This window comes from Triticum aestivum, chromosome 6B (assembly GCF_018294505.1).
Source record: "Triticum aestivum cultivar Chinese Spring chromosome 6B, IWGSC CS RefSeq v2.1, whole genome shotgun sequence".
Taxonomy (NCBI): Eukaryota; Viridiplantae; Streptophyta; class Magnoliopsida; order Poales; family Poaceae; genus Triticum; species Triticum aestivum.
In genome coordinates this window covers 148,056,158-148,081,373 of record NC_057810.1, presented here as the reverse complement: position 1 = coordinate 148,081,373, position 25,216 = coordinate 148,056,158, and the positions used below count along the sequence as shown (strand labels likewise).

At 44.8% G+C, this 25,216-nt stretch overlaps 1 protein-coding gene across 1 annotated transcript; it reads right to left on the bottom strand.

Annotated features, from left to right (window-relative positions):
• Positions 1-11,565: 11,565 nt before the first annotated feature.
• On the bottom strand, positions 11,566-15,472 carry LOC123136256 (MEIOTIC F-BOX protein MOF). Its single transcript, XM_044555597.1, has 6 exons — positions 15,308-15,472; positions 14,419-14,503; positions 13,421-14,338; positions 12,619-12,780; positions 12,337-12,538; positions 11,566-11,842 (listed from the first exon to the last, which is right to left on the bottom strand). The coding sequence occupies exons 1-6, from the start codon at positions 15,448-15,450 to the stop codon at positions 11,781-11,783; spliced, it is 1,572 nt and encodes a 523-aa protein (XP_044411532.1). The 5' UTR covers positions 15,451-15,472; the 3' UTR covers positions 11,566-11,780.
• Between the last annotated feature and the right edge of the window lie 9,744 nt (positions 15,473-25,216).

Below are 25,216 nucleotides of genomic sequence, written 5' to 3'. Positions count from 1 at the left end.
GATGGCTGCAGTAGTCCGGCCACTTAACGGAACCACACAGTAGTAGCAGCCTTTCCGACCCCAATAGTTTCACCCCAAGATCTTCTGAAACAAAACAATACCCAAAAATATTACATATGAAGAATATTGCAAGGGAAATATGAAGACCCATAGTAACCATAATTTTGGTGATTAGCTTCTCTGTTACCTGCTTCTTTCCTCTTACTCTTTTCACCACCTTTAATCTTTCTCTTATACTGAGAATTCAATACATCTGAAATGCCACCCCTGCTGATAATACAGTGAAATGGTAATAGTATATCACAATGCTTATCATCAAGTAACAAACTAATTTTCTTAAACCACATATAGCTGCATCAAGAAAGAAGAAAAAAAAGGATGGAACATCCGTACCCGGTGGTGTTCGCTGCTGCATCAGCAGCAACACCGTCCCCATCACCACCAAGACCATTACTAATAACAGGTTCTTTCTTATCAATCTTGTGCCCAGCAGCAGCAGCAGAACACTCTTCTAGTATGTTCATCATAAGATTCAAGGTACTGTAACGGACCATGCGGTTCTCCACAAACTCATAAGGTTCAACATCATCAGAAAAATTAACAGGCTTATTTTCAATCAACCAAGCACACATCATTTCAGCCTCCTTTGCCATACCCTTAAAAAATTGAAGCAACCCATCAGTTTGCAGATGGTGTTTACAAGCTGCTACTAGTAAAACAAAATTACGGGAAGCGCAGTTCATAAGGCTCAAGAATTGATGGATAATAATATTAAGTTTGACAGATGGCCCGTAAGGTTCATAGGTCATTGCCATTATGACAGATGGATATATAGATGATAATATAAGGTGTTTATTTAAGGAGGGCACGTGCCAACATGGCAGCGGAGGCAGTAACAGAATTTTCCGAAGTGCAGTTCATAAGGCCCAAGGCACACATGGTATCTCTATGCCCTGACGATCGATTAAGTAATCATCACAGGTCAGCCTCCTTGGCAATACACTTGAAAGCATTGTTTTGCGTTAGTACAATGACCATTAAAAAGTCAAGCAAAACAACCAGTATGACATCTAACTCGTCAAAGTGGATTTGGGTGCCAATTTAACCTTTATATAAACAAAAAGCCGCCAAGTGCCATGATTTTTACTTTCAGTGAGATTTCAATGAAATTTACTGAATTTCATTAATTTCAGCAAACACTGAAATATTTACGTTTCAGCCAAAATATTTCGGCAATTTCAGTAGTACACTGGAATTCGAATATTTTTCAAAATATTTTATATAAATTTCAAATATTTAATTGAATTCAAGTGAATATTTCAGCCCTTTGGCCGAAATGCAAATCGAAATCACTGAATTTTCAGTGATTTCGGTTGGTGCTGAAATTTTCCAAAAACTGAAATTGAAAACCATGCCTCCTGTAATGTACCCAAATATCTCAAGTATTATTTTAATTAAGGTCTATGCACCATGTTGGATAGTGCCAGTCCAAGCTACCCACATGGATCACAAAGGAAACAATAAAAATTGACGAACCACGATAGATTTACTATCTTGCAGCTACTCCCTACTCCAACACAGTAAACAATACTTCAGCAATGTTTTGACTAAAATAAAACCAGATAGGAATAGGATGTTTTCCCTCTTTCCACTAAAGCTAGTTGTCTATGTCAGTAACATTAGGTAATTATTAGGATGCAGAGAAAGGACCACAAAACATTTCATGGTCAAATGCAAGCAAAAAAGTTTGGGGCGCTGCTGCCAGGTGAGGAACTTACAAATAAAGCGGCTTTGGAAACATCCGAAAAGCTGCAAAGTGAGTGTGCACGCTTGTGGATCAGGCAACTCAGGATGATTGATTTCCTCATCGGTAAGATCATATGCTTTGGAGATTTCGTCCGGTACGTTCACTCAGACACAAGTTGCTTCTCCTTGCTGATACACTGCTTCAAACCATCAGACAGTCATCAAAATTTAAGTCAGCATACAAGACAACCTAAGTAAAAGTTATATGGGAGCAGGATGTAATTGGTCGTCTGGTAAAGGAAGGGGGAGGTTTACTGACAGTCTCAGTGAGAGCAGCTATGCTTCCAACTGCTGCAATGTTGCGACGGTTATACTCCTCGAGGTAGGTGCTATAGTCAGACCACGAAACGGAACGATCTTTTGCTAGCAGCCTGTCCCATTCCCATAATTTCTCCAAGAAGATTTTCGAGACAAGTGATAATACACAAAAAAGAAGAAATCGTCGTCAGATATGGTGGCATAAACTTGATTTATGTTTGTCGAACAGATGAAAAAGTAACAAGCAAGGAGGATGGAAGGCATGCTGAACTTCAGTTACCATGGTACTTGACCATATTTGACGGCGGCATCTCCTTGGTGTATCTACCGTACTTCTTATCCTCCTCCATCTCCTTGATCATACAAGTAAAATAGTTCGTCTCTGCCTCTTCTTCCCTGCGCTTGGCCTCCATCTGCTTCTTCGAGAAGTCGTCCAAACGCCTGCGCTTCGCCTCCATCTGCCTCGCCTCCATGTCGTCCAAACGCAAGGAGAGATCTGATCGTGCCTCGGCTCCAAAGTTCCCGCAGGGATGAGCCCGATCTGATCTAGGGTTTTCTACCCGTCAACAGGGATGGAAAAGGATCGGGGAGAAGAGGGGAGGAACAGAAACATCGTGGAGCCTGCGGGTTCAGGAAGATACATTGCTGAACCGGACATACCCAACATCCTCAGCGCTTGCAAGCTCTTGGAGTCTCTGCATCTGACCCACTGCGACTCGGGGAAGAATTCCATGCTGCGGCTGGAACATGCTCAGCTTACCGAGCTCGAGGTCGAGGTTGGGAAATTTGAGACGGTTGAGCTGGCATGTCTACCAAAACTCCAACAGGTGGGCTACAACAATTGGTTCAACTCGCATAAAGATCCCCTGTGTTTTGGTTTTGTACCACAGCTTTCAAAGCTGTGGCTTGCTAAAACCGGCAGACGGTCGACTAGGACTCTTAAGTTAAGTCAGCTCCTTGGTAATGTTCCTTCCGTGAGCGATCTGCATCTGGATTTTCAAAGTGAAAAGGTACTAATTACTCATTTGAATCATACATGTCCATTCTCAGACTATATATGACGGTTATATATATATATATAGTAGCTTAAGTTGGTCTTCTCCGCCAGCTGAGAATGTGATTTATGCAACTTGCTCTCACAGTTTGTAAATTGTTTTTTTTTCTTTCCCAGATTTGGGTTCTGCCAGAAAGCCCGAAGCTGCTCAAGCCTGTGCTTAGCAGACTACAGCACGTGAATCTGGACAATCTTCCGGAAGGATGTGATTTAGCTTGGACAATGTTTATTCTTGAAGCTGCACCGTCCCTAAAAGAGTTGTGCATCACAGTACGGGATCATTGGTGCAATATGATGATGAGAGACAAAGAGTTTCGGGAGAGAAATGGTTACTGTGAAAAGGCAGACATGGAGTGGAAGCCACATGCCCCTGACTTCAAGCACAAGAACCTGGTTAAGCTCACCATCTACGGCTTCCAAGCAAACGACATCTTTGTGCGGTTCATCAGGTGTGTCATGGAACATGCGGTTAATATGGCAGAGATATCCCTGCACAACAGGAAGGTATGTCTGCACTGTGGTGACTCGGATCCCGAGATGAAATGCCCATCGAGATATCCATGGAAGGCTGATGAGCGCATGCAGATCACTGGAGATTTGGGGGTGTCTTTGCCTGCCATGGTTCGCTTCCAGTCGTAATTGGAAAAAAGAGATGATGTTTGTAAGCACTCTGAACTCAGTAATTCAGTAGTTATTGCTGTTAAACATGATTATGTAATGGTCTTGTAGTCCCTGGTTGTAGCGATCTCTATTCTGGTCATATCTAGGCGTATAGGATAGATTAGTTGTAAAGGGACTCTCCTTTTATCTCTCTCTCATCTATCTGGATTCCCTCTTGTAATCTTTCTGGTCTCCTCAACCGACTCCTGTAATACCTCGAGGGAAACCTCTCGCTACCAATATAAGATCACGCGGCCCTCTCTGTTGAGGGTTGAGACGCTTCATCATCAACTTACATGGTATCAGAGCAGGCCTCTTCCATCTCATCTAGCTCATCCTCGTCGATCCACCTCGCAACCATGTCCACCTCCACCGCCGTTCCTACCTCTGGCCTTAACTACAACACATCTGAGCCTCTCACCAGGACGAACTACGTCCTCTGGCGAGCTCAAGCACGATCCCAGATAATGGGTGCCGGCTTGTATGGCTACATCGACAAAACCCTAGAGGAGCCTCCCAAAACCATAGTCACCAAAGACAAAGACGGCAAGGATCAGGTTGTCTCGAACCCTGCCTATGCCCCCTGGCTTGTACAGGACCAACAAATCGTCGCCTATCTTCTTCGAAACCTCTCCAAAGAGGTCCTTGTTCAGGTGGCGTCCATGGAAACCTCACACGCGATCTGGACAGCGTTGGCTAATATGTTCTCGGCCGTCTCCCTCTCCCGCGTCAACAACATCCGCGCTGCCCTCACCAACGCGCAGAAGGGCACGCAATCTGCCTCGGCGTTCTTTGGGCACATGCGTTCCCTCTCTGATGAGCTTGCTGCGGCGGTCAAGCCTATCGGGGAACCGGAACTGATCTCCTTCATTGTTGCCGGCCTCGACATGGAATACCAACCACTCATCTCCTTCCTTGATGTTCGCGTCGAGCCCATTACTGTCGACCACCTCTTCTCTCTAGTCGCAAACTTTGATCAGCGCCTCGAGATGTATCATGGCAATGGCGCTGGTGGCTTCAAGTCTTCAGCGAACGCTGCCTCCAGGGGCCGCCAGGGAGGCAACAGGGGTGGCTACCGATCTCAGAGAGGCGGGGGCAACAGCGGATCTCGCGGCGGTGGTGGCTACCCAGGTGGTGGCGGCGGCTACCCAGGTGGTGGCGGCGGCTATCAAGGCGGCGGCGGTGGTGGCCATCTTGGAGCTGGTGGTGGCGGCGGCTACTCCAACAATGGAGGAGGTGGCGGCTATGGTGGCGGCTATCACCAGAACAATGGTGGTGGTGGCGGCGATTACTACCACCCCGGCAACAACAACAACCAGCGGCGTCCTTCCTCCAACAACAATAGGGGACGAAATTTCCAAGGTTATGAAGGCTATGAAGGAAAGTGCCAAATCTGTAAGAAAACTAATCATATTGCCAAAGATTGTGATTGGCGCTATGCTGATGATAATTCCCAGAAAAAGAAAGTTGCAGCTGCTGCAGATACATCATACGGTATCGATACCAACTGGTACATGGACATGGGTGCAACCAACCACATCACCGGAGAATTGGAAAAGCTAACCGTGCATGACAAGTATCGTGGCCATGATCAAGTTTACACCGCCGCAAACGGTGCGGGTATGGAAATTAGTCATATTGGTCAATCACTTATCACAACCCCACACAAAAACCTTGAGATAAATGAGTTTCTTCATGTTCCTGGTGCTTCCAAAACTCTACTATATGTTCATAGAATTGCCCTTGATAACAATGTCTTTCTTGAGTTTCACCCGTTCTTCTTTTTGATCAAGGATCAGGTCACGAAGAGAATTCTTCATAGAGGTGTCTGTGTGGAAGGACTCTATGCATTGCTTCCTCAGTACTGCCAATACAATAAACAAGTGTATGGTGCCATCAAGCTCTCTGCTGAAAGGTGGCACAGTCATCTAGGTCATCCGTCGTTCACTACTGTTCATCAAATTCTTAGTAGGAATAAACTCCCAGTTGTTGGGGAGAGAAACTCGGAAACAATTTGTGATTCATGTCAAAAAGCAAAAAGTCATCAGTTACCTTATCCTGTTTCTACTAGTGTGTCTACCAAGCCATTACAACTTATTTTTTCTGATGTCTGGGGTCCTGCACCCACTTTGTTGGTAGACACTCTTATTATGTGAGTTTTATCGATGACTTCAGTAAGTATACTTGGATATACCTTCTTAAAAAACGTTCTGACGTGTTTCAAGTTTTTCACAACTTCCAAGCTCTTGTTGAACGAAAGTTCGATAGCAAAATCATTGTCGTACAGTCAGACTGGGGTGGTGAGTATGAGAAACTTAACTCTTTTTTTCAAAAGATAGGCATCTCTCATCATGTCTCATGCCCCCATGCACATCAGCAAAATGGGTCAACTGAACGTAAGCACAGACACATCATTGAAGTTGGCTTAGCTCTTTTAGCTTCAGCCTCTATGCCTCTCAAATTCTGGGATGAAGCTTTTCTCGCTGTTGTACATCTTATCAACATGTGGCCTAGTCGCAATATTTCCAATGAAACTCCCACTGAACGTCTGTTGCATGTCACACCAGATTACACCACCCTTCGAGTCTTTGGTTGTGCCTGTTGGCCCAATCTCCGTCCCTACAATCATCGTAAGCTCATGTTTCGCTCTAAGCAATGTGTCTTTCTTGGATACAGTGCTCAACACAAGGGTGTTAAGTGTCTTGATGTTTCTTCTGGTCGTGTTTATATTTCTCGTGATGTTGTGTTCGATGAAACAGAATTTCCTTTTGCCAAGCTTCATCCTAATGCCGGTGCTCTCCTTCGGAAAGAAATTCTTCTTTTTCCTTCCCATCTCTCCGGCGTTGATCGTGTGGGTACCGATAATCGTGATGACCTTTTATTGACTAATATTCCTCCTACTGCCTCACCTATGTTTGATGATACAGGAAACACCACTTCAGAAAATACTACGTTTAATGGTGCAGTTTCTGACGACAATGCTACTCAGGAGGATTTGTGGCACCAGCCGCTGACCTGGCGAGATCCTCCTCGGGATCGGCGCGCCTGAGTGCGTCAGGCCCGACCGCATCCGCCTCGGGATTGCTGGTGCGTCAGGTGGACCGCGTCAGTTCCGCGTCCCCGGCTCCGCGCCTCTCTCCGTCCGCCACGGGGCGGCCCAACACTGAGCCGGACCCCTCGCGCGTCCCCATCCAACCGATGCCTGGGGTTCCATCCGCGCGGTTTGGGACTGACCCGCGTGTCTACGTCCGACGGGCGTCACAGCCCGCGACCGCTATGCCAGGTGGGCCTGATGTGGGAGCTGCGCCAGATCTGGTTCCCTCACCTGGATTATCTGCGTCTGGTTCGCCCAGTCCTTCGCCACATCATGCCACGCCCGCCACAGACGATCTGCTGCCATCGCCGGATGTTGCTGTCTTGGGATCCAGCGGCTCCTCTGTCCAGCAGGATTCATCAGCTCCTGGATCTTCTGTGCTTGCGCCATCACCACCCCGAACACGTCTTCAATCAGGCAAACTCCAACCAGTTAATTATAAAACCAAGTATGGTCTTGTTGTTTCTGCTGTTTCACCAGGTGAACCGCGCACTGTTCATGATGCTCTTGCGGATCCTAATTGGAGGCAAGCTATGGATGATGAATTTCATGCTCTTCAGAAAAATCATACGTGGCATCTTGTTCCTCCTCATCTAGGTAAAAATGTGATTGACTGCAAATGGGTGTTCCGTATCAAGAGAAAGTCAGATGGTACCATTGATCGCTATAAAGCACGGCTTGTTGCTAAAGGATTTAAGCAGAGGTATGGACTAGATTATGAGGATACATTTAGTCCTGTTGTTAAAGCTGCCACCATTCGTCTTGTTCTCTCTATTGCGGTGTCTAGAGGATGGAGTCTTCGCCAGCTAGATGTACAGAATGCGTTTCTTCACGGTGTTCTGGAAGAGGAAGTGTATATGAAGCAACCTCCTGGCTTTGTGCATCCTGGCAAGCCCTCTCATATCTGCAGACTTGATAAATCTCTTTATGGACTGAAGCTGGTACTCTCGCTTGAGCACGAAGTTGCAAACTCTTGGTTTTCTTCCCTCCAAGTCTGACACATCCCTGTTTATTTACAAGAAATTCAACATAGTCATTTTTGTGCTCATTTATGTTGATGATATCATTGTTACTAGTTCATCTCCTGAGGCAGTGACTGCTCTTCTGCATGATTTGAACTCTGATTTTGCTCTCAAGGATCTTGGGGACTTGCATTTCTTTCTTGGCATTGAGGTCAAACAAACTCCAGAAGGTGGTCTTCATCTGTCTCAAGAAAAATATGCAACTGATCTTTTGAGCAAGGCAGGGTTGCAAGGTTGTAAACCATCTCCAACACCACTCTCCAGTTCTGAAAAATTGTCTCTCACAGAGGGTACTCTCTTGAATCAAGAGGATGGAACTAAGTACAGAAGCTTGGTAGGTGCTCTTCAGTACTTGACGCTTACCAGACCTGATATCTCCTTTGCAGTAAATAAAGTGTGTCAGTATCTTCATGCACCCACTACAGCCCATTTGACTGCTGCTAAACGCATCCTCAGATATGTGAAACATACTTTGGGTGTTGGCCTCATGTTCAACAAGTCATCTTCCACTCTTGTTAGTGCCTTTTCTGATTCTGACTGGGCTGGATGCTTGGATGATAGGAGATCAACAGGTGGTTTTGCAGTTTTCTTTGGACCCAACCTGATCTCATGGTGTGCAAAGAAACAGGCAACGGTGTCAAGATCAAGTACTGAGACGGAATATAAGGCTTTGGCAAATGCAACAGCAGAAATCATATGTGTTAAGTCTATGCTCAAGGAGCTTGGTATTTTTCCCACACAAACTCCGTGTCTTTGGTGTGACAATCTTGGTGCTACATATCTTTCTGCTAATCCTGTTTCTCATGCAAGAACTAAGCACATTGAGATTGACTATCATTTTGTGCGGGAAAGAGTTGCTTGCAAAGAGTTCGAGATTCGGTTTGTTTCCTCCAAAGATCAAGTTGCCGATGGCTTTACAAAAGCTTTATCCACAAGACCATTTGAAGAATTCAAGCGTAATCTAAACTTGCAAAGTTTAGAAGTTTAGATTAAGGGAGGGTGTTAAACATGATTATGTAATGGTCTTGTAGTCCCTGGTTGTAGCGATCTCTATTCTGGTCATATCTAGGCGTGAGGTTCACGTATAGGATAGATTAGTTGTAGAGGGACTCTCCTTTTATCTCTCTCTCTCATCTATCTGGATTCCCTCTTGTAATCTTTCTGGTCTCCTCAACCGACTCCTGTAATACCTCGAGGGAAACCTCTCGCTATCAATATAAGATCACGCGGCCCTCTCTGTTGAGGGTTGAGACGCTTCATCATCAACTTACAATTGCGCTTGTACTCTTGCTTCCTCTTAAATTGAAGCTATGTGAAATGTTGCCTAATGGAGGCAATATTTAGTAAATTTTCTGAGTATTCTGGCATTTGTGAATGCTTCCTTTAGGATAATTTCATAGGTATGTGGCTCCGTTTAGAGGTTAGAACCAAGTGCCCTTGATGTGTTGGAACAAGCTGACATGCTCACTTGTCTTTATGCATACCAGTGTGGAAATAATAGTGGGGTACTATTGGATTACTATTGGATTGCTGTTGCGACTCGTTGTGGTTTATCATGTGATGCACTTTTTTCAATAGTTGTTGCTCAACATGGAATTTATTTATCTACTCCCTCCGTCCCATAATATAAGAGCGTTTTTGACACTGCTGGGACGAAGGGAGCAGTAGATTTTGTGTTTTGGAATTAAGGAGCCTCAGGTCCGGCAGATTATTACAGCAGCTATTCTTAAATATCCAAAGTTAACTGAACCAACAGCTAGAAAACCTCGCCCTCCCATACAGCAAGATCAAAACGATCGTGGCCGCATAGTTGTTATAGCAATAGCTCAAAACACTAGTGTCATTGCTCTGTACGTTAAAGATAACACATATAGGCAGGAGGATCCACAGAGCATAATTTGTTTGAGAACTCAACACTGGATGTTGTTTGTGATATATTGGTGGTGTTTATCTGTGGCCAAGTGATTTAGGTATAATTTCAAGAGTTCTGACTGAACCACTCATTTGCCTACAGAATCATGAGTGTGGGCAAATTCAAGTGAACCTGCACCACCGGTTCTGCGTCGCCAAGCTCTTCAGGATGACGACCCGCCGCCAAGGCGGGGGCTGCTGCTGCTGCAATATTCCCAAGGAGATGTGTTTCGCAATGTTCACCGTTGTGGAGGTTGCTGCTGCCGGCAAAATGGCATCCCATGATGAAGCACAGATCTCTTCAGTACTACTTGGGCGAATATTTCTCTGGGTGTGTCTACCTATATCGATTGGTCAGTTTTGGAGACAAACCTCTCCTATACTTTGAAACAGAGAGAATGTTAATGGTTAATTGAAATTCGTTCTTTTACAAATTTCATCTCTTTGGTGTTCCAGATATGTGTAAAGTAAGCAAAAGCAGGTACAGGATTCTGATAGAGCAAAAATAAATGCACAAATTAATCTAGTGCTAAGGAAAGCAAATGCAGCAATAGATAAAAAAATTGCACAAACATAGAAGTAAGGGAAACATACAAGCCAAGAACGATGAAAATGCAGGAATGTATCGTTGGGCCGATGTGGTATGTTGTGTGTCTGTAATTCCTGGTCGGTTGATGGCTTTGTTAATTCAAAGCCGGGCTCTTCGCGAGCCTTCGTTCTAAAAAAGGAAGAACAATGAAAATTGAGATCTAAGAAAAAATGGCATAAATGTAGTAAGATGTGCTTGTCTGTGGTGGTGTTTGCAGAGGACAGTTCTGCTGGGAGTACCATTTCTAAATCTAAAGGACCTGCTAAGTGTTTGTGCAATTTGGAAATCTAAAGCAACGCTTATTATCTTTAATGGGCTCCATTGCAGTGACCTGGAAGCGTTTGTATTGATCAGGGATGATGCGAGATCCTGGAAATCAGCCGGCTCTATCTCTGAAACTGGAATCTTCTGAAGTCTTTTTTCAGTTGGAGTTACTCTGTACTTCAGCTTGCTCTGCTGAGTTTCCTTGCTACCCTGTTTTTCTCCCTCTCGTACTAAAGATCCTCTGCCTATGCCCTTTCGGATGGGGCTCAATGGTGCAGACGACATCGCCGGTCGATGGTGCCACCAAGTAGTACTAGAAGATCATAAATGAACTAGCTCCATGAAGAGCTCACAATATATCGGTCAAGATGAGCAGTACTTCATTCGTGTCGTGTTCACAGTCGCAGGTTAGTACAAAATCTATGACACCTGTAATCAGTAGAGCCAAGCAGTTGGGTGCTGGAGGAAAGCCTAAGAATGGGAAGGGAAATTATAGAGAAGATCAGACTTATAAGCATGTTCGTGGACTGGTAACCCTCCCGCGCCATCTTATTCCTCAGTTTGTGTTCTTCTGTGAAACTAGGCAGAGCAGTGATAGAGTTTGTCATTTGAGGATAAAGTACTCTTGCTCTGTTGCTCTAGGTTGAACAAAGACAATGACATCTAACGCCTCTATCACTCTTCATTTCTCAGAAGGCCACTAAAAACACATAACTGCAAGCCTGCGACAACAGGGTTAACCATGCCCAGTTTGATGATGTTCACCACACTTTTCAAAAGTGGAGATGGCAGTTCAATGTTCAACAAGTGTCAAATAACCTAATCCTTCTTACTGGTTCGCCCAACATCTCATTTCTTGTGCAAACAGGCAACAAGCACACACAACATTTTGAAATGCTCAAGGTACTGACGACACGATTTTCATTACTGACAAGAGATAAAAGAGTGCTAGTGACATCTTTACATACTGCCCAACTTAACTTAGAAGAAAAACATACTACCCAACTCAAAACCATTTGCTCAGTTGTACCAACAGCCAGCACAGGGCCACTGTTACAGAAGGTTTGGACAAAACAACACAAAAGGCTTAAAACACTTCTATCACTGGCCTAACGCACCAATTTAGTCTTCACCGGACCAGTTGGGATCAAAGGCCCTAGGTGATACACACACGAGACGATAGACTGCAAAAAATTGAAAATAGAACATCAGTTCAGTTATATGATTGATATATTCATTGATTCAATAGGAATTTCTGATTGATTGGATAGGATTTTTTTTTGAAACAGAGAGAGAACTAACATAAAATGAATGTAATTGTCGGAGTACATAGACCAGGAGATAAGCTGAAACTTTTGTTTTATTATCCAAATACATAGACTTCCAGGGGTATAAGACGTCAATATTCAAAAGACTCAGCTTTCAGTTAGAATTGTGGCTGACATGTTGGTTTGCCCAATTTTACTATGGGAGATCAAGAGATTCTCTAATAAGCAAATTGGTCACAAATTGCATATACAGAACTGAACAACAGTAAACAATAGGAGATTCTTATTAAAATGCAAGCCAGTAAGAGGAGCATAGAAGCAAAGTAAACTGGATATTTCCTCAAAAAAAAAGTAAACTCGATATGAAGATGAGAGCAACTAGTGTACAACAGCAAGAGTTAACTTACAACCTTCTGGCCTTGGGATCTTCTTGAAACTGATGTTTTCAGTAAGTACGCCATTTCTAGTCATGATCTTCACAATTTGGTTGACCTTATCCTTGACCCTTAGTTTCTCTTCACATTCAATGCTGACTTCCTTAAGATGCACGCATGAAAATGATTGCTCTATTCGAACATGTTTTCTTTCACCTCGGGCTGCGCTTAACAAATTCTACAGGACACAAGCCATTTTAGTAAGATCAATGCAATACACATGATCTATTCATCACTAGAGTGGTCCAGAAAATCTACCCAGTCGCTACGAAGCTGGAGAGTGAGCTTTTCAAGAACTGGCGTGTGCTGCAGAATGCGAACTAGTGCATGCAGGTCAGTAGCCCTGCACCACATGTCGAGTAAAAGAGTCTTCAATCTGCCAAACATGGGGCAAAATTCCAAATCCCTTTTGTAGATGTACTGGACAAATTGCACAAGTACAAGAAATCAGAAATTCAAGATTTTAAAGGAAAATAATTGAGCTTACTAGAAACTCTGGGCAGATATTTTAAATTCACAAATAAATAGAAAGATCCCAGAACTACACCTCAAGTCTCTAAACTATCCAATTTGTATAATCATGCATCCATTTAATTAAACCCAATGATCTAAGGGTGCACTTCAATAAAAAATAATTAGTTGAGGGATCGCATCAAGAAAACAACACTATAAGGGCTTGACTGGACAAAATACGACAACAGTTAGTGCCTTAAAAGAGTAGTTTTGACATGCAATGAGAAGTGTTCAGAACCCATTATGTTTAAGTTTTTCTGGATCCAAACATGGATGTAAGAAATTGACAAGTACTCAGTCTAACATTTCAAAACTGCAATGCTGTAAGAAAATGCAGGTATAATCAGCAGTGAAATAATAATTTATCCTAATCAACAGAAACCAATAAAAATGTATGTCAATTGAAACTAATTAAAGAAGGTACCAAGTTATTTAATTATGCGTTTATGCATGTCTAACAATCAATAGAGATATTAGTTCATAAGAGAAACTGTGGGTTGCAAATGACAGGAAAAGAAGATACAGAAGAAGTGAAAGCAAAGCATACCACTTCAGGTTGATCTTTCAACTCCAAATTGACAGCATTGGACAAAGTATTCAAAAGCACACTACTATAACTCCCTGCAGGATAACCATGACAACCTTCACAGCTTTGATCACCACCACAACCCCGACACTTATCCTTGCATCGACCAGAAAGGTCAAGGGACGCTGTATCAAGCAATGGCATGCTTTCAAGCAAAGGAGTCTTGCCTCCACTGTCATGCAGACGCAGTGAAACAAGACTGGGTGCAGAAATACAAACACGATGCGCCTCAGGGAAGTTGCATTCGGTAAGCCACAGACGCTTTAGCGATGGAAACGACATCTTGCGCACCCAAAGGCCACATTCCTGCATCTTCAGTTCTTCTAACATCGGACAGCTTGAGAAATCGACAAAATCCTTTTCCACCAGAACATGATGAACTTCCAGGCTCCTCAGGTGCTGGGAGATGAGAGGCACGATGAGCTCTGTTTCTGCTCCCACATCATCACCGACAATTTTGAGCACATGAACCTTGCACAATAGAGCGTACTGGATCCATGAATCGAAGTATATGTTTGGCAAGGGTTCATCAGGTTCACCAGCATAATCATCACTGGTTGGATAGGCTTGGATCTCGCAGCTGACAAGAGGTAAATGGCCACGGAGGGAGATGAGATGGTTCACGAACTTGTCAAAATCCTCGGCACTGGTGAACCTCTTCTTGTTGGGACCTAGGAGGCGCAGGACGGGTATGTGCTTCCAGAGGTGTCGCCACCGGCGGGCCAGCACAGATGTCTGCACGGCCTCATCCACCGGCAACAAGGAGAGCACATGGTGGAGGAGCACGTCCGGGAGTTCACTGATGCGGTCCTCGCCTGCCACCACAGCCTTCTTCCGCTTTCCTTCAAACTGGTTGTGGTTGCGGGCACCACAGCGGTTCTGCAGGAGCCAGAAAATAATGAGCAGAGACCGAAAGAGAGAGAGAGAAGAGAAAGTATGCGGAATCAGGGTCACCTCACCTCAACTCGATAGTCAGTTGCTACTTTGCTCCGGCCACCAACAGCAGTGAGAGAGCACGATGACTCATTGGTTGACTCCATTTGCCTATCAACAGCAGCAAACCATTGTTACAATAAGAGCTTAACAGGTCCAAATGATTCTCAGTTCATAGTAGAGTAATGCATTACAAAGTCTTTAACAAGAATCAAGTAAGAATGAAAAAATTCAAACATACTCTACACACAAATTCTTCAAACATATTCTCCATGGACCAACTAAGCACATAGCTGAAGTGGAGTTACCGACATGGTGCACTCCAGTGCTTAGCAAGAAGATAGCTACAGCTGGTCAGCTTCATTGGATGCATATGCTCACTTAATACTTCGTCACTTCTCACATGGTTCATATGTAATGATTTTTGCACGCAAAATGACAGGAGAAAGTAGTGATGTGATAGGAGAACATGGTACACGCAGTTTCCTAGATCGAAACCAGATGCATCTGCATGGTCTATCATTTGGTACGAGTAATAAACTGACCCAGATTGGCATATAGTGTATCACCCGGTAATTTAGCCATTAGCCTATTACTTGGTGTTGCTAGCACAACACAGTGAACAGTCAACTAATGGTGGATGGGCAGAACGTATTCAGTTAGCACGGATCGATATATAGTGGCATCTAGAAGTACAGATGAGATGATATTGGTTAGGCAGGCACAAGCCAAATGAATGCAACACAACCGGCGGTTACGTTCTGATATAGTACTAATTTCTCTTCTCGTTAGCAGAATATGATCAGTGGCATCTAATCTATAGTGGGTCGGTAACTACATCTACGGTTACACTAGACATGATCGACAGCGCCATCTATGAACAGCCATGGAATGGAGGATTGCTCGAATCCTCACCGCGGATTCGGTGTAGAGCTGCCGCCGGAGGTAAGGTGGACCCAGTAACTCGGTAGCATCGGGACGCGACGCGGAGGCGGCGGCGCTAGGGCTTGACGATCCGCCATTTCCGCTGCCGGTGCGGGCTTCTCCCGGCGAGACATCCTCCCGCGCGGGGGGGGGGGGGGGGGGGGGGGGGGGGGGGGGGCGGTGTGGACCGAGGAGGCTCTGGGGGCTGCAGGGAGGCGAGCGGCGAGGAGGGAAGGCGAAGGGGAAGGTGCCCGGGGATTTAAGGTGGCCGGCGAGCCGCAGGTCGCGGGAGGTTTGGGCCGGGGGCGCGGGATTTGGCGGGGAAGGGGAAGCGCGCGCGCGGGAGCGGGGAAATTTGGGGAGGAAGAAGCGCACGGGACCGCTATGTCTGTCAATTTTAGCTCGCCGCCTTGGTGGTTATGTCAACTCCACCGTGCGACTTCAAACGGATGTTCGTTTTTGTTTTGATTATGTCTGTTTGTGTAGGGCAATGGAACCGTGTTCGGGTCTGTCTTAGGATGCGGTGGCCGTGCGCCCAGCGCGCGGACGCATCCCGACTGCATCTTGTCCGTGTGCATATTTCTTTGCAAGTCCTTAATTTATTTTCATCATTCATTTTTTGTACATGACAATACATCATCACATTTTAACTAGTAAAGCAAGGCCGAAGAAAACAAGAACCACAAGAATACATTTAAGAAGGTACCCAACTTCCATAACTGCTCCCTTGAGTTGGGTTAGGGCCTTCTCGATGCATTCATTGTTGATCTGTGGAGGAGGCTCGACGTTGCACCCTCCTTTCTTTTTCAAGCCAGAAGTCAATGTTGCTTCCTCACACGTAGTATCGTGTCTAGCCTTTAATCTAGCAACAAGTGCACTTATCTCATCTACAGCCTCTAGGCTAGCTAAAAGTGCACGAACATTTACTAAATTTCGCTCTATCAATATATCGATGTACTCTTCTTCCCAATACCAAAACTTGCATCCATTCTACACAATAAAATTTGAAGTTAGCACAACTAGTCTAATCCGAGAGCACAAAACCGAAGCTAAAAAGAGCACATACCCCATTGTTTAAGCACTTGATGAACACCCATCTGGGATGTTCCGGCGTTGTAGACACGCGGCGCACGACCATCCTTGGGCAGTGGTCACACTTAATGAGGGGCAATGATGCGCCGACGAGCTTTTGGGCAAGCACCGAGCCCGGCCGGCCGCCATTCATGTATCTGTCGATGGGCCACCGATGGTGCAGATCCGAGCGGCTAGAGGACGAGCCACTGCCTGCATGTGGCCTTGCGCCCGTGCTAGGGCCTTCCGGCGAGGTGCCCGGCCAGTCCATGGCGCGGCCCTGCCTCCCACAGCCGGGCGAGCTCAAGACCGACCGGATCCGCCCAAAATCCGGTCGGCGGGTGCGCAAACCAGGTGGCTGTGGTTGGGTAGCTCGGCGGCGCCGAGGGGAAGGGGTTGGGCGAGCACGCGTCCGAGCTGCACGGCTGCAATGGCAGCAGCGGCGGCGGCAACGGCGAGGGAAAGAATGGGAAAGAGTGGAGAAGAGTGGAGTGGGGTGCGGCCGAAGGGAGGGAGGGGGAGGATAGAAAAAGGCCCGTCCTGTGCCACCGACGGACGAGCCAGGGAAGGACACGCGCAGACGGCTGACGCGTTCGCGTGGTGTCCGTTTCACCCCAAAAGCGGCGCAAACTTGGGCTGCGGATGGATCGAAAGCGGACGCAAAACAGACAAAAGTCCGTTTGCTCCCGCGCGCTAGGCCGCCCGGTTTGTCCGTTTTATCCCAAACGGACGGGGCCGGACAGGATAGGGTCGCGCGGTGGAGTTGGCCTTACGAAGCGCACGGGGCTTTGGTCCTTCGTGGGCTCCCCGTGGCCCGTGCGCCGCTGTCTCTCCTAGTAGCTATGTCTCGCGATAGACATATGAGAAATTTACGTTCCTCTGCTTCCGACTGTCAACTTGACGCTGAAAGATAGGGGATCTCAGATCATATGTTCGTTGTAAATGTCTTGTGATCAAGATAGTTTCATGGGAATAAATTTCCTTTCATTCTTTTGACGGTGTCATGAGATTAGAAAGTTTTCTGTCCCTGCATGTCCGATTATTCAGATCTGTTGAGTTTAAATTGTTATGTCAACCTTTTTTTCTTTTGGTTTGATTCATTGTGGAGGTGAATTACTTTATTGAGGCCATGATGAAGATAGTGATTCGACAACTTGCACTTTTAGGGGATCATATTCACCCTAAGTACGTTCATCAATCAAGGCTTTTCATTTTTTTGGATGGGCGACTCAGGACGCTTTTAAAAATCATTGTTGGTAATGTTCGTGCGGGTGTAAGAGTGACAACATTGTTGCTTCAGCCCAATTACAGCCTCTTTACCGATGTCTTTGGAGTATTTCTTCAAGCAAAGATTGATATCGCGAGGAGGTGTTTCCAAGAGATTTCATCGTAATTCTTAGCCATACACTACTAGGGAAAATCAGTGGCGAAGCTACGTTGCGGTTGTGCAGTCGCTTGACTACACAGGGATTTAGAAAGTGAAAGACCCCATGCATGTGTACTCAGCTGCTGAATAAACATATTCTGCATATTGACACCAAGGCCCATTTGTCATCTGTTATGGGTAACGTTTGGCTGGGAAAAAAGAAGTAGACTAGCAAAGGAAGCCTTTGATTGGTTGATCTACTAATCCCGTGATTTATTCTTCCACAGTTGAATTTCTTCGCTGTTTCATCTTCCCGTGTAAATCTCTCCAAAATAGAGATGCGACATTTGAGGGCATGAGGCACATCAACCTCCGGCTAGCCGGCAGCGTTTTGTGACTAGGAACCTCTTCTAATTTTCTTTTCTTACGATGAATACTACTCCCTTTGTCCCATAATATAAGAACGTTTTTGATACTAGTATAGTGTTAAAAACCGTTCTTATATTTTGGGACAGAGGGAGTACTATACTGGGAACTAGAAGAGATTGCTGCTTGTTAGGATTCAAGATGTCATTTTTTTCAGTAAAGTTTATATTATGCATACATATCAAAATATGCATGATCCAAAAGGTCCACTACAAAAATATATCTATACTAAAGTATGACTTTTTTATTACTATTTAATTTGTGTATACATTTTTTCATTATCAAAATCTTGACATCACAAGGTTTGGATCCTGGCACCACCACTGGGTAAAACCCTAGTAGTAGCGCGGGATTTTTGCCTAGCAATAGCATACCCGCGCTACTGCTAGGGCGCTACAACTAACTTTTAGCAGTACCGCTTATCCTACCTCGCTATTGCTAAGTCAGTTATCAGTAGCATGGGTTCAGACCCGTGGTACTGCTAAGTACTAGCAGTGTGCGCCTTTGCCCCGCGTTGCTACTATTCGTCTGTATTTCATTTCTTTTGTTTTATATTGTATTTATACACCGTTATATAAGTTCTGATACAGTAGCAATTAGGAGATTGTTATATCATTATCATCACGATGAGTTATTATACCATTGAAAGGAAGAAAAACGGATTAGATTTAAGTGGATGGATCTAAAATGACCAAGTTTGAACTTGGTCACTCATCATCATCATAACAACTCATCATCATCATATTGTAATAACAAGTCCACCGATCATCATCATAGTCATATAATAACTCATCATTCTAGCACATAACTCATCATCATCATAATAACAACTCCTCCCCATCATCATAGTCATAACCAACACTAGCTAATTATTCTTAGCACGTGATGACTACTAGCTAGGATCTGCTACTCTCTCTAAGGTAAAATAGCATAAACCAGAATAGCCTCTGAATCTTCATTATGAAGAATAGAGATCCACATATCTCCAATTTGTGGATTGCGCACCATGTTGCCTCCAAGTAGTTCCCTACGATCATTCATAACTTTTCTCCATCCATTGATTGTGAGGTCTTCATCTCTTTGAGAAATCTAGTATGGATTGCGGTGAATTGTAGGCGGACCTGGCTGTAAGCTAATAATATTCATGTCACCTTTCATATACATCATATGAGGCACACAATCCTTCCGAAGTTTAATAATAACACAGTTAGCAATGTAGTTTAGCTTAAGAAGAATGTATGCAAAAGATGCACTCGTGACATAATATTAAAAAAATCTTACCATGCTATTTCCATGGATGTTATCGTAGTTCATGTTGGAGATATGCCCTAGAGGCAATCATGTATGATGATATTTTCTATGTGTTTATGAATAAAGATAGTCCTTGGACATTATCAATGATGTATATCAGCAAGTACGTGACTTGTTTGTGGGACTATGCATTGTATGATGACTGTCCTAAAAGGTCCCTAGTCGAAAGGGCTGTGTGGACGCGCAGCCGACTAGACTAGCATATGACACGGTCGATGGCTCGGTCTCACTAGCCATGGAGCATTGGATGCTAACCGGATAATATGGACTTGGAAAGGTCTGGTCGGATTCGACATAGTCGGATCCGAGTCGAGATAGGGTCTGAGTCGGACAGACCCAACTATGAGATGCAGCGATATGTCATCTGTGAGTCTCTAGTACAACATACGTTCTATGTCCTAAGACCTGAGCTGACGCATGTATTCGAGATGGTGACAGACTTGCTTTGGGCCGACCAAATGCTACTCCGTGACTGGGTAGTTACAAAGGTAGGTGTCGGGTTTGTCCAGTCCCATGCTGCGAGACATGGTCGAGCAAGATGGGATTTGCCCCTCCGACCAGGAGAGATATACTCTGGGCCCCTCGTGTGATCCGACCAGGAACAACATGGCCATGCGACAAGGATTATGAGATAATCCGGATAGTGGTCGGTATCACTGGAACGAGAAAGAGGCCGGGCTAGCACAAGGATGACAGTCTCGCCTTGAGCCCGACAACATATATCGTGTGGCAAAGGGAACAGAAGTGTGACATGTTGTACAGGTTCGCCTAACCAGCTTCATAGTCTGCTTGGTGGTCGGCATGCCTTGCTAGAGGCCGCTACCAACCATGCAGGTCGGAGGTGATCCGAACTGTGACCAAGCCGACTTGAACCTAAGGGGTCGCGTGCTTAAGGGAAGGAACCTACAAGGTCGGTTCGTAGGACACTGGTCGGATGTGATCCGAACTGGACTAGGAACGTGACCGAGTAGACTTTGGGCTTTAGGGTCCGTGCGAGGCCCAAGTATTGAGCCTGCGACGGACGCCTATATAAAGTGGAGGTGCAGCACACTTATTTGGTTGATCGCTTCGGCGCCGGCGACTAGGGTTTGCATGTGTTGCGAATAGCCACCTCCACTCGCCGCCGACTGTGTGATCGGACCTAGCAGTCCGCCGCACGGTGTTCCTCCTGCACGCGCGGATACCGTTAGAGGCGGTGCACTTGTGCCGCTCCGGCGAACTTGTACGTTGGATCGGACGATCGGCTGTTCGAGGGAGATCGAACAAGGAGGAGACGATCCACGCGGACGCGCTGCCCCAACTCTTCTTCCGCTGCACGGCACCGCGCGTCTAGTGGTAACGAACTGTGATCCATCTCCCATAGCATGTTCCTGGATGTTCTGCGCGTAGGATTTTTAATTTGCAGTCAACGCACCCTACCGTAGAACCCAACAGTTCAACACGTGGACTAGTGGCACATATTGAGCATAGTTTGGGTTAATTTCATAATTGTTCTTGAAAGTCTCAACATCATTAATAAAGGAGACAAGATGATTTTTCTCCTCGGAAGTTAGTTCACAGCCATAACTATAGTAGGTCTTGCCTACTTCCTTTCATACATTTGTTGAACAATGGAAATAAGCTGTCAATAGAAATAAGTTGTCAACCATCTTTAAATAAACAATATAAATTACTTAACAAGTTTATTTGACAAACTCACATAGAGGTATAACTGGAAGCATATCCACATCCACCCAAATGTTGATATTATCTTCAATATCATCTTCAAGACGAATATCGAAGGTTATTTGCGTATCCTCCTGAAATTCATAGGCCTTGCATGGAGCTCTCCAATTTGAGAAACCAGGATGTGAGTAATTAATTGCATTGTAGAGCTTAACCCACAAAGCGTAACTATGTTGAGTCCTAAGGTGAGCTATCTTCGTCTTCATATTGTCACTATCTTGGAAACCGAGCTTCTCCATGACATACAGTCTTGCATGGCAGGGGATGCATTAGTTGAATTGTAAAAAAATGGAAATTACACGTTGAAGCAAAGAACCACAAGTCATGCTTAATTACGAAAAAATACTTATCGTTAATTACGTACTGTAAAAACATCGCAGGTCTCGTCCAGCTTGATGGTGAAGAACATGTCGTTTTCTAGGTGATGCATGTGGCACATACCCCGATCGTCGCCGCAGTAATCGCACTCAGGAATCCTATCATCGTCAGACATTTCCTGTGTTCATAATTCAAAGATTATAAATCGACGACAATTACCAGGAACTCAATACACAAATCACTATTCAATACGGGTTGACTTTTGGTCTATCGAGTCTTCCTTGAAGACTCTCATCTCACATGGTGTATATGGTGGGCACTCCCCCTGTGATATATTCGACCGTCGGTGATGGTTGCTCCTCCCTTCATTCTCGAGTGCATTACACCAAAATGTCTAACACACGAGAATGAAGGAGAAGCAAACCCACGACAACAATCGGGATTCTTCCTCTCCAATTTTTCGACAGTACATGGCGGATACTCCCTCATAGATATTTCAACCGTCGGTGATGGTCTCTTCCCCTCCTTCTCTCATGCATTACCAAGGTATATCATGAGAAGAAGGAGAGGAAACGACCCCCACGACAACAGTCGGGGTTCTTCCTCTATGATATTTCGACAGTATATGATGGACACCCCTCATAGATTTTTCAACCGTCGGTGATGGTCGCTCCTCCTTTCTTTCCAAAGTGCATTACACGAAAATGTCTAGCACCTGGGAACAAAGAAGAAGTGACCCCCACGACAACAGTCGGTATTCTTCCTCCCTAAAAGTCACGCAAGGAGCCCCGACAGAATGACAGTCAACCCATTACATATATCGAGTATTGACATAAAAATGGCCTATGGTTTGCTGGAATGTCGTTTAGTTCCTGTTCCGGCAAATCACAGGCACTTGATATTTCCTCCTTAGAGCACAAGTCATTTTGAAATCCACGGAAACAACCAGCATGACCTTTGCTAAAATAGGATATCGAGTGCTTGAAATTTGTCGGAATGAAAATGATTCAACATTCCGGCAAAACATAGACCACTCGAAGGTGTTCCCTGCAAACATAGGCCACTTGGGCAAGCACATATCCTTCCGTATTTAAGCAACCACATAGACCATGTTTACTCACTATAGACGATGGTTGTCGAGAATGCGGATGTCATTAGTGATCTTCTGGGCGGCATCGACCGTCTCGTCGGTGATCTATCCTGCGCTACATGAGCATTCACACATGAGCATTTATATAGAAAATTTCAAACTTAGTATGCTCATTGAATTTCAATGGTTCAATTTTGACAAAAACATTGCAATATATCCTATAACCCTAACATTTCATTTAGACATCAAGCATAACTAAATACCCTAGTTCTTCAAGAAAGTAGGTCTCTCTCTCTCTCTCTCTCTCTCTCTCAATTCAGCAAGCATAACTTCGATGACAATGTGAGAATGATATAAAAATAATTCACAATATAATTGGTAACAACATTTTTATATTTTATTTGATACCTAAAATACTTAAAGGTATTTGCTCCAAGAGACCTACATTTACTGAACATTTTCTAATTTTTTATTCTATTCTACACTTACTATTCTATTCTATTCAAAAGACCTACATTTACTAATTTTCTATTCTATTCAAAAAACATACATTTACTGGAAATTTTCTATTCTATTCAAAAGACCTACATTTACTGAATTTTTTTATTCCATTCAAATAATCTGCATTTTATTGTATTCGAAAAACATTAAAAATACATACATTCTACAAGAACACAAGGAGGAGGGATGGAGGGAGGCAGGAGGGAGGGAGGGATGAGGGTGTCCGGAGGAGGAGGAGGGCAGGCCATGAGAGAAGGGAGAAGAGAGAAGGGCGGTCGGAGGAGGAGGACGACGGGCGGCAAGAGGAGGGAGGAGGGAGGAGAGAGAAGGGCGTCCAAGGAGGAGTACGGCAGGTGGCAAGAGGAGGGCGACGAGAGGAGGAAGGGAGATACCTCGGGGGCGACGGCTGCAACGGACGACGACGATGGTAGAGAGAGCGAGCGAGTGTGAGGGGAGAGTGAGGGAGAGGTGGATGGGCCGCACATGAATAGGATAAGGTTGGCTTAGCAATAGCGCAGGTCACGGGCCGGCGCTATGATAACCCACAAGCGTAGGGGATCGCAACAGTTTTCGAGAAGTAAGAGTGTCGAACCCAATGAGGAGCTAAAGGTACAATAAATATTCCCTCAAGTTCTATCGACCACCGATACAACTCTACGCACGCTTGACGTTTGCTTTACCTAGAACAAGTATGAAACTAGAAGTACTTTGTAGGTGTTGTTGGATAGGTTTGCAAGATAATAAAGAACACATAAATAAAAAGTAGGGGCTGTTTAGATAAAGAAGCAATAAAGTAAATATAGCGAGTGTGGAAAAGTGGTGGTAGGAGTTGTGAAATTATCCCTAAGCAATTGACTACTTTACTAGACCGATAATCACTATTGCAATTCTATTTGAGGGAGAGACATAAGCTAACATACTTTCTCTTCTTGGATCATATGCACTTATGATTGGAACTCTAGCAAGCATCCGCAACTACTAAAGATCATTAAGGTAAAACCCAACCATAGTATTAAAGTATCAAGTCCCCTTTATCCCATACGCAAACAACCTACTTACTCGGGTCTGTGCTTCTGTCACTCACGCCACCCACCATAAGCAAATCATGAACATATTACAAACCCTACAGCGGGGATCCCTCACGCTTGCGCGACACGGAGAGCACCATAGGACAACACCAATAATACAACATGCAACTCAAACCAATCATAGCAATTCATCAATCACCGGTAGGACAATGAAAATCTACTCAGACATCATAGGACGACAACACATCATTGGATAATAATATGAAGCATAAAGCACCATGTTTAAGTAGAGGGTACAGCGGGTTGCGGGAGAGTCGACCGCTGAATATAGATGGGGGAAGGTGATGGAGATGTTGGTGAAGATGGCGGAGGTGTTGGTGAAGATCGCGGTGATGATGATGGCCCCCGGAGGCGCTCCGGTGCCACCGGAAGCAAGGGGGAGAGAGCCCCCTTCTTCTTCTTCTTCCTTGACCTCCTCCCTAGATGGGAGAAGGGTTTCCCCTCTGGTCCTTGGCTCCCATGGCTTGGTAGGGGCGAGAACCCCTCCGAGATTGGATCTATCTCTCTGTCTCTCCCTATTTCTGCGTTCCCAGATTCTGCCCCTTCACCACTTCTTTTATATATCCGGAGATCCGTAACTCCGATTGGGGCGAATCTTTCGTCCAGATTTTTCTCATAAAATTAGTTTTCTTGCGGCAAAAGAAGAGCGTCAACCGCCTTACGGGTAGCCCACGAGGGTGCCAGGCGCGCCCAAGGGGGAGGGCGCGCCCCCTATCTCGTGGCCACCTCGGGCACCATTTCACATTGATTCTTCCTCCGGAAAATCCCAAATATTCCAAAATAATTCTCCGTCCGTTTTTATCCCGTTTTGATTCCGTTTTATATTGAGTTTCTGTGAAAAAAAACATGCAACAAATAGGAACTGGCATTGGGCACTAGATCAATATGTTAGTCCCAAAAATAGTATAAAAAGTTGCCAAAAGTATATGAAAGTTGAATAATATTGGCATGGAACAATCAAAAATTATAGATACGACGGAGATGTATCAGCATCCCCAAACTTA